Consider the following 9,945-nt stretch of genomic DNA (forward strand, 5'->3'; position numbering starts at 1 on the left):
GAAAGGAAAGGAAAGGAAAGGAAAGAAGGAAAGGAAAGAGGTAAAATAAGCTTAGGCCTCCTGACTTTTCAAATCTACAACCATTGCCTTCCACCTACATCTGGCCATCCAGACCCCCAAGTGGAAAGTCTAGAAGTATTCATCTGGGTCTAACTCATTCTGTCTCGATTGCACCTGTAGGAAAGCACATTGTTTATGATGCAAAATATCCAGTCCTAGCACTTGTTGATAAAGCTGTTCATTAAGCAAAGAATAATTACATGGAACCTTTCATTATATTCCTGTTACTTATATAATTCACTTGGAAATGTGATTTAATATGTTTGGAACAGATTCAAAGAAAAAAAACAGCAGATGGCGGGGACTTGAAAAGTGTCTATTGTTGATGTATTGCATTGATTTGTGTGGAAGTAATTCACGTTTTTAATTTTCTTTCCACTCTAAGGTATTTTCCAAGAATGCAATTCTTGATGAATTCACAAAGCCCTAATAGAGGGTGGCCTTATAATTTATCAAGTATCCCCTTCAGCTGCCTCCGTAAATCCCACTATGCAAGCTATTCCTAAGCGCCAGTTGAGCTGAGCAGATGAGAGTGTAGATACCAGGTTTAAATGCCTGGCCCTGTGGCATCTCACACACACAGTGTGTGTGAGTGTGTGTGTGTTCAGTAACTTTCTTAGTGTTCTTTGGGTTTTGGAGGCAGTTTTCGGAAAACTGAGTTTGAATGCATTTTCCAGACTGTTTAGTAAACTTCAGAGCTCCAAGTCAAACACCGAAGTAGCAGATCTTCACAGAGTTCCCGAGCTGCCCAGACTTAAAAGAGAGCAGGCAAAACTCTTACTTAACTCTCATGCATTCCAAAACAGCAAATGGACTAAGAAGTCCAGGAGAAATGCAAACACAGAAAGAGCCCACTGCGAGGCACAGGAACACGGAGCCACCTCATTCCAGTGTTTCGTCAGCGGGATCCCAGCCAGACTTCCAGCTCACTTTTATAAAGCTGGCCCTGGGCAGCCCGTGTGGCCCTGCAGCCTGCTTGCTCCACAGCTGCTTCTGAGGGGCTGGCCAAGTGGCCCTGCTGGCTCGCCCACCTGAGCGCCATGGCAAAGAATGGACTTATAATTTGCATCTTGGTCATCTCTTTGCTCCTGGACCAGACCACCAGCCGCCCATCCAAATTAAAAGCCAGGAAGCACAGCAAACGCCGCGTGAAAGGTAAGGGGACTTTTCAGCCCAACACAGCTCCAGGCTTCCTCGGTGTGGGTGGGCACTGGGCAAGGTGAATTCCTGTCCCCCTGAGTGACAGCACCAGGCAATCCTGTGCGTGTAGCTTTCTGGGGGTGGAGTGACCTTCTGACTCTCTGGGACAGCCTGGTGTTTAAAGGAATGATGTGATGGACTTTCTTTGTTAGTGAAAGAAAACTTTTGTACCATCAAAAATTTCTGTATTGTGTTATCTTTGGTCAGATTGGGCTTAGATATATGGTAGCTCACTCTATGAGCTCATTTAGATGTGTGAACATCAGGTTTTATGAATGATGGGTCAAGAGGAACACACTGATTAACAAAGTACATTCATTCATAGATATTGACTGATTGCATTCAAACATATAGTAAGATAACTATAATTTTATTGTGAAGCAGAGGATAGAGCTATTGGTAATGTGACTTCCTTTGTTTCACTGTTATCATTTCAGTATATTTTCATAGCCCTGGTAGTCTCTGGATGCTCTGTACCATACATTTAAATTGCTCGTGTGACACACAATTGAGTTGAACCTCTCCTTAAGAATATATGACCCTGCGAGGCCAGTTAGTCATTTAGTCATTTTGAAATGAAATTGACCCTCCAAACAATTACCAATTTGGGATGGCTTGAAGTGGACTAAGAAAAAGAAAATTTTGTTAAGTTTCAAAGAATGGATTTGAGGGTAATGTGTTTGCAATATGCTGAAGCCAAAATCAAAACAAAAAGCACCAAGACTACAGGATGATGTTTTATTTCTTCCTCTGAGTCTTTTTCCTATGAAAATATTCCAAGGGAAACAGCACGGCACTCTTTCCTCACCAATTTCACTTCACTAGAAGCAAAACACAGCAAGAATACCAGCAAGGTTACGGCCCAGGTTTGACACGTCACAGACAGATGGTGGGTGCAAAGGGAGCTGGTCTTGTGTTTTGTTCTGGAGATTATAAGGGGCCCTTTACCAGGGGCACTGATTTATAAAATTTGGGTCTGATACAAGGCTTCCTAAGTGGAGTTATTCCTTATAAAATATTTGACTTCCTTTTTCTCTCTTTTTAATGAAAGTTTAGAATATTTCTCATGAGTAGATCAATTCCATGGCTGAAGAGGAAGACGGAAAAAGGAAGAGAAAAAATACTGGGTGATGTGGCATATTTTTCTTGCCAGCCTTTCACTACCAAGAAGGAGGGGCAAACTTGTGACCACTCAGTAGGGCTGTGGGGAGAGGACAGAAATATGTAAATGCATTCTCTGTCTACCCCTCCTTCTCTCTGTCTCTATCTCTGTCTTTGTCTCTATCTCTGTCTTTGTCTCGTCTCTGTCTCTGCCTCTGTCTCCCTCTCATCAACCTCTGCTACAACCCACATGCTTTAAAAAAAGTTGGATACACATCTTCAATATCACCTCTCAAAAACAATCTTTGCCATTAAGTCCGAGAAGGTACTCTGTAGGAGGTAAAGTAATGCCTACATTTTCTAGACTTTTTTTCCAACTTACACACTTTTATAATATTTAAGTACCTTGAAATGATACCAAAGTATATAAAATCAAAAGTGGACATCATCTTTCCTCTCCCAATCCTTGCCACAGTATTATGTACTATTAACTGTTGGGTGATAAGAGCTCCACACTGGCTATATAAAATATTTAACAGGCAAATGAATTTATCTCATCTAATAAAATAATTTATTTCATCTGTTGAATCTTAGACAGCTATCAATGTAAGACATACTTCATTCCTTTTAACAGCTGGATGCTATTCCATTGTTTGATTGGTTGTGAATTAATCTGTTCCCTATTGGTTAATTTTTTGTGTGTTTTCCAGTACATCTCTGCTGCAATATCTCTGCAAGGAATTACTTTGTACACATATATAGATCCCCATGCTAGGATGTTATAATACATTTTTTAGAAGTAAAATTGTGAGTTAATCAGACTCTTCAACTACTTTTCAAATGATAGCACCTGTCCAGGTCCCATGTCCAGTACAAGAGTGACCATTCCACACATAGCAACCCAACATCATATCATGGTTCTATTGGTCATTTCTTCTAGAAAATTCATTTGCATGCCTATATTGCATCTAATTCTGGATAACAAGAACCAGAAAGTAAAAGGGAACCTTTTAAGAGACTCAAAACAGCAATTGAGTGATTTAGATTCACATACAAAATTTCCTTGGTACTTTATTTTATAGGTCTCAACAAATTATGTATTACATTAATGAATAAAATATAACTTGTACAGTGAAATAGTTGCTCAATATATTCTCTTTGTTCATCCACATTAACAACAAAGGATAGAAGCCAGAAGCCAAGTCACCTTGATAATGACTTCCATAATGATCTCCCAGGAGCCTAATACTAATTCATGTGTCTTCGTGCTAATTCCGATATTTACAGACTCCCAGTGGAGGCTGCTTATTTAAATAGAATGGAGCAAAATGCCGAGCTGGATAGGGGATGATATTTGTTCAACTGATACTTAAAAACTTGGAAGCAAGTCTTCAGCAGCTTTTGCAAGCCTGGCCCTAACAACTGATGGTTCTGCGTTCTAAATGCACCCTTTTATTTATTCCTGTTTGAATGGTCCTGTCAAGAAAACCTTCCAGTCATTGTATTTTTGAGCTGAGCCACTGGATAAGCTTTAAGAACTGAGGTGTAGAAGTAAGTAAAACAAGTGAAACCACTCTAGCTACCTCGGAAGGCAGTTTCCTAACCTAAATATAAAAACATTTGTGAAGCATGAGTTCTACAGGGACAATGAATTAGCACATACAGATTTAAGACTCTTGAAAAATCCAGGGCATAAACCAGATTCTCTGTACAGTATTACCACAAAGAGACAGCTGTGGATTGTTCATATCAAGCTTTAAGCCTCTACTCTAGCTAAGCCATGTGTTGGGGCAGAGGGAGTAGAGCCAATTACCGTGCAGAAGCAGACAACAGGAATGGGAAGAGAACAGGCTCAGGAAATTCATACCCAGCTCTGCACCTTTCTAGCTAGGTGGCCTTTGGCAGGCTAGTTCAGTTTTGGGTGCCTCTATTTCTACTTTTGTAAAGCAGAGCTAAGGAGAGTACCTGTCTCACAGGAATACTGAAAGAATTAATTTTCTGGCAGAAGGTATAGGTGGCTTTTAATATTTTTTATTTTTACTGTTTATTATGATTTGTTTTCATTCCCACTTTTAAAGATCCCATAAGGTACCAATCTGTTGAGAGTTTCCATCAGCTCTGGAAATTTGATTAGGCCAAGTTTGCTGATTTTCTGACAGTTAATGAGCCTGTGGAGTCCCACAGGGTGGGACTGGAGACAAAGGCAGGGGCTCCACCTCACAGGAGGACCTCCCAGTGCTGAGATTCCCACAAAGCCCTCAGAAATCTTCTTACCTAAGTTATTCTGTACATTATTTTTCATGTGTACTTGGCTTGGTTTCATCAAAATCACTCTAGCCTTGGATGCTACAATCCAACTCTTTACTTTTAAACTTAATTTTATTTTAATCATTTGCTTTCCATCCACCTATCCACTCCACTCTCAAACACCACCCCTCAGAAAAAGATGGGGATCTGAAGTCTCAAGTTGAAAAGCTCTGGAGAGAAGTCAACGCTCTGAAGGAGATGCAAGCCCTGCAGACAGGTGAGACACCCGCTACATCCCTCAATGCTTTCTCATGAAGGATGCTGAAAGGGAACTGGACACTACCACTGTTTTGAATGAATCTAGTCTCCATGTTGAGTTGTGGGTGGTATCTTCTTAAGAGAAATATTATCAAATAAGGTATGTGTCCATGTAAAAGGACCCAAAAACTGGGGGATTATAATTTGTTGGGAAATCAGCTTGACTTGCAACCCCTTTCTCCTATAGATGGGTGGTGTAGAAATAAAAAGAGACACTTTAATAACACATTTTTAAAAATCAGTTCATAATTATTCCCTAATAAGTAGAGAAACAGAGTGAAAGATGTGCATTAAAGGCTAAAAGGTGTTAACTAAGTGCCATTTGGAGATCTACTGAGCTTCAACTGAGACAGGTTCACAGGATTCTCCCAGGCTTAACTGGCTCAAAGCACACATAAGGACATTAGTTAGAGCTACTGCCTGATATAGGGTTGTGTCCAGTATTCTTTGCTTTGGGAAAAGAATGCCCCTGACCTGTGTAGCTGTGAACACTGTTGTCCATGTGTATTCTCCAAGGGGTAAGGAAATGAGAGTACACCAGGAAAGTTCCAAACAGCCCTACCTTCTGACCCCAGAAACCAATATCCTTTACACCAGCCCCAAAAGTAGAGTCTAAGGGTCCGCACAAGATAGCTGCCCCAATTCAAGTTAATACCTTCAAGGAAGAGTGAAGTTGCAGCTTTCCATTATGTATTTACAACTCAGATGTATGTTACCAACCCAGAGTCACTTTTACCATATGTGTTGCCACCTAGTAACATGGGTGACATGTTTTCTTCACCAGGTTTCCAAGGTTACAGACTAGAAAGTTAAAGTAAGGTCAAATGTTTGTGCCAAAAGGGGAAGAATTTTATTAACGTTTATCTGTATTTTAACACTATAAATACATCATAAACATTAATCCTCCAACAACTAATATTGACTTCCAGTAATTTATGGTTATCCTCATTTCACAGATGAGATAAGAAGTATAAGGTTTACACAGCAAATAAATGTCAGAGAAGAAGCCCAAACCCAGGCATGACTGCACTGGAGTCTGACTTTCCAGTGCTTTGCCCTAAAACTATCTTTATGTTTGCTTTATTCTAGATATCCAAAACATTATTAACAGGTCTCAAGTATCTGCTTAAGAAATCCATAGCCTCTCTACATATAAACTCAGACTTTTGCTTTCTTGTTGTTTTTTTTAAATAATTATGAAATTCCATCCAATTCCAAAATTCCCAATGAAATTCAGCATATAATAGATCTATATAAACTAAGATGCATGCTTATATCAAAGCAGCCATAGGGTTTAAGACCCTGTTTCAAGGGTGGCTCAGACTTGAGCTTATGTAAATGTGATTTTACATGCTACGTAGGTTATGGTTTTGACCTGCTAAGTTGTTAGAAGTAGCAATTTCTGTAAGCCTCAATATCCTGATAGATGGTGATAAAAAAAATCACCACATAATTACTATATGTTCACTTATGTAAAATGATTAGTACAATGTTTGGTACATATAAATAATAAATGTTAACTCATTATTATCATCACACATCATTCATCCCACAAGTAGCTATCATGATTATCCAGGTCTAGTAATAGGCATATTACACTCAAAGGACATCTTAATAAATCAAATTTCACATCTCCACAGTCTGTCTCCGAGGCACAAAATTCCACAAGAAATGCTACCTTGCTTCGGAAGACCTGAAGCATTTCCATGAAGCCAATGAAGACTGTATTTCCAAAGGAGGGGTCCTGGTTGTCCCCAGGAGCTCCGATGAAATCAATGCCCTCCAAGACTATGGGAAGAAGAGCCTGCCTGGTGTCAATGACTTTTGGCTGGGCATTAACGATATGGCTACAGAAGGCAAGTTTCTTGATGTCAATGGAATGGCTGTCTCCTTCCTCAACTGGGACCGTGCACAGCCCAACGGTGGCAAGAAAGAAAACTGTGTCCTCTTCTCCCAGTCAGCTCAGGGGAAGTGGAGTGATGAAGTCTGTCGTAGTAGCAAGAGGTACATATGTGAATTTACCATCCCCTAACGGGCCCTTCTCAAATGCATCTTCCAAGCACAATTGGTCATGATTTATAGGCTGGTGGTCACCAAGAATAAGTCAAAATTGTTACTATTAATTGCAAAATTGCAACACAAGTGTCAATGCCCATAGCCATATAACAGAGCTGGACAATTTGTTCCCACGTTCACTTGTGATTCTGCCCTTTGTGGAGCACAGCAGATCAGAAATAACAATCTAGCCACCAGGTATGTGCACACTGTTAAAGTGACTTCTGCAAACCAAGTTATCAAATCAGTTTTCCTCTTTCCTTGTCCTGCTACATGTATAGACCCAGTCTGTATAAAAAAATACAACACCCTATATATTTCTTCAGTCCAGAAAAGCAAATTTAGGATACCTAGAAGATGTTTCACTTGAAAGTTTAGGGCAATCAGTGACAGCAATACATTCGGAGAAATGTACCATTAGGGAATTTCAATTTTACGGCGTTAGTCAGTTTTGTTGTTGTACAAACATCCTTGTGTGTACTTATCAAGCCTAGCTGGTCTAGGTAAATCACTCAGTGCAGACTCTTGCTGCAGTCAAGAGACACAGTAAACACAAGGTGTATGAGGTGTCTGCTGGTGTAACATGCAGACTGCACAGCAATATCTTTTTATAAATAGGAGCGTTCTCTAAGACAGCAATAAAAGCTATACTATAGTGTGTTAGCTTTCCGTCACTATGATAAAACACCTGACACAGGCTGCATATGAAGAGAGGTTGGTTTAGCTCACAGTTTTGGGGTCTTAAAAATCAAGATTGGAGAGCCCCACTGGCTTGTCCTCTGGTGAGGGGGACAGATGGTAGGACACCATGGCTGCAGCACGTGTAGAAGCAAATTTCCAAGCCAGGGGTACAGCCCAGTGTTACAGCACCTGCCTGGCAAGCACAAGGCCCTGGGTTTGATTCCTGGGAAGAAAAACATATGCAAATTTCCAACCAGAGCAGAGTTGGGGGGCTAGAGAACAGGATCCCACAATCCTCTTCAACAGCAAGGCCCCAATGATCTAAGGACCTCCTATATGGCTTTACTTCTTAGAGGTCTACAGCACCTCCCAAACCCTAAACCTACTACCCTCGGGATACGTGGGGGACAGAATTAAAGGATCTCAAACCATAACATATAGTAAATACACAAGCCAGTAATGTAGTCGCCATTATTAAGCATAATGTACTGCACTGCATTGTTTTACATTTTATACAACTAACAGTGGGGTAGGTTTGTTTACACCAGTGTCTTCAGCAAGAATATATGAATAATGAGGTTACACTCGTGCTAGAGGGTGAGAACTGCTCCATCACTGTGCAATGTAAATTTTTCAGTTCATTATAATTTTATGGGACCACCCTCATATATGCAGCCTGTCGTTGATTGAAATGTGGTCATGCAGTGCATGACTGTATATACTGGATTGATGAGAATTCCCTCAGTCAGAGATTCTAGGTGCTATACAGTCCATAAACTTTGCAGCCTGATACTCCATCTATGCTATCTCAATGGTCTATCTTGCTGGCCCAACATCCTTGAGGTGACCTTGTTGCCTCTTCTAGTGGGGCTTGTATCTTGTCTGCCATGTCAGGACAAGGATGTCCAAAGGGGTTTTGCTTTACTGCTGCTTTGTTCAAACTCCCCCAATCTGGCTTTCTTTAGAAGTTCTGAAAGGATCCAAAAAGACACAACCAGGGAGCATATCTGATCAATTTCCATTCTGAATATTTTGTTACAACTTCCAATTTAAATGAGTAACTCAAAGACAGAGAAAGTGCAGATTATTTGCTAAATTAGGGGTGGGGGTTAAAAGTCTACTTTTCCTTTGCTTTTTCATCCTTACTGTCTTCCTTTATATGTGGTAGGTTTTTATTTTACTTTCTTTATATACTTATGTATATTTCAACCATGGTTATATATTTATAAGTCTATTAGGGGTAACATATATTTGAAGTTGAATGTTGGATTTAAATACTGTAATACTATTTTAGAGCCATGTGTCTTTGCCAGTGCTATTCTGCCAAATGCTATTTTGATTAAATTGTTTAATGAAAGGGCTGGGGATTTAGATCAGCGGCAAAAGCGCCTGCCTGGCAAGCGCAAGGTCATGAGTTCGGTTACCGGTACCGGAGAAAAACCAAAAAAAATTAAAAAATAAAAAAATAAATTGTTTAATGAGATTGTATAAAATAACTTCACTGCTCAAAATGGAATTACAAACTTTAGGCTTGAGGGAAATGAGCTTTTTAGAACCACACAATTCTGAATCTATCTTGCCTTTCAAATAAACGTATTCTTTTCTTTCAATGTTGACTGTGTTTTGTGAATAATAGCCTGCTCTGCATACTTTAGCTATAAATGCATGGAATTAAGTTTTAGGTTTTTTCATGGTACAATAATAAAGCGTGAAGTTTGACCAATGTGAATGTGTTTGGATGTTGGTTACAATTACTCAATCTCTGTTGGTTTATATCAAATTTGGAAGAATTGGAGGAAAATGTACCCTGGATTTGATCAAAGTAGTGATACAAATGAGATGTATTTGGAGAACACTTTCACCTGGCAATGAAGATGTACAGTCTGGAAGGTTGGGGTCACTTTGAAAGTGTTGGAGCTGCAATTGTATTAGGTTAATCCTAGCGAGCTCCAAAATAGCTGTAGTCTTCTCACAGTTAATGACAGCAATGAAATGAGTAGCAGGACTAAGCACATTCCAAGTATTCTACTAAATCTGACATAACTCTCTTCTATCTTCTTCAGAACAATCCTAAGAATTAAGACCTAGACTTTTTTCTTATTATGGAGAGAAAAAAATGAAAAAAAAATAGTGTGGTTAATTGTCCTAAATTGTAAACCAGCAAGAAAATGGTTTATGTTTGAACCCCACAGGCTTGACTCAGACTGTGTGACCTCAGCAACCACAGGGGACTGTGACATGGCAAGGTGTTATGATCTATTTCTAGATGTCCCCCAAAAGCCT

General features: G+C 39.7%; 1 protein-coding gene across 1 annotated transcript; it reads left to right on the forward strand.

Moving 5' to 3' along the window:
- Positions 1-1,032: 1,032 nt before the first annotated feature.
- On the forward strand, positions 1,033-9,036 carry Clec3a (C-type lectin domain family 3, member A). Its single transcript, XM_005409341.2, has 3 exons — positions 1,033-1,215; positions 4,802-4,885; positions 6,567-9,036. The coding sequence occupies exons 1-3, from the start codon at positions 1,101-1,103 to the stop codon at positions 6,956-6,958; spliced, it is 591 nt and encodes a 196-aa protein (XP_005409398.1). The 5' UTR covers positions 1,033-1,100; the 3' UTR covers positions 6,959-9,036.
- The last annotated feature ends 909 nt before the right edge of the window (positions 9,037-9,945 follow it).

Source organism: Chinchilla lanigera, unplaced genomic scaffold (assembly GCF_000276665.1).
Source record: "Chinchilla lanigera isolate Chin_1 unplaced genomic scaffold, ChiLan1.0 scaffold00121, whole genome shotgun sequence".
Classification (NCBI taxonomy): domain Eukaryota; kingdom Metazoa; phylum Chordata; class Mammalia; order Rodentia; family Chinchillidae; genus Chinchilla; species Chinchilla lanigera.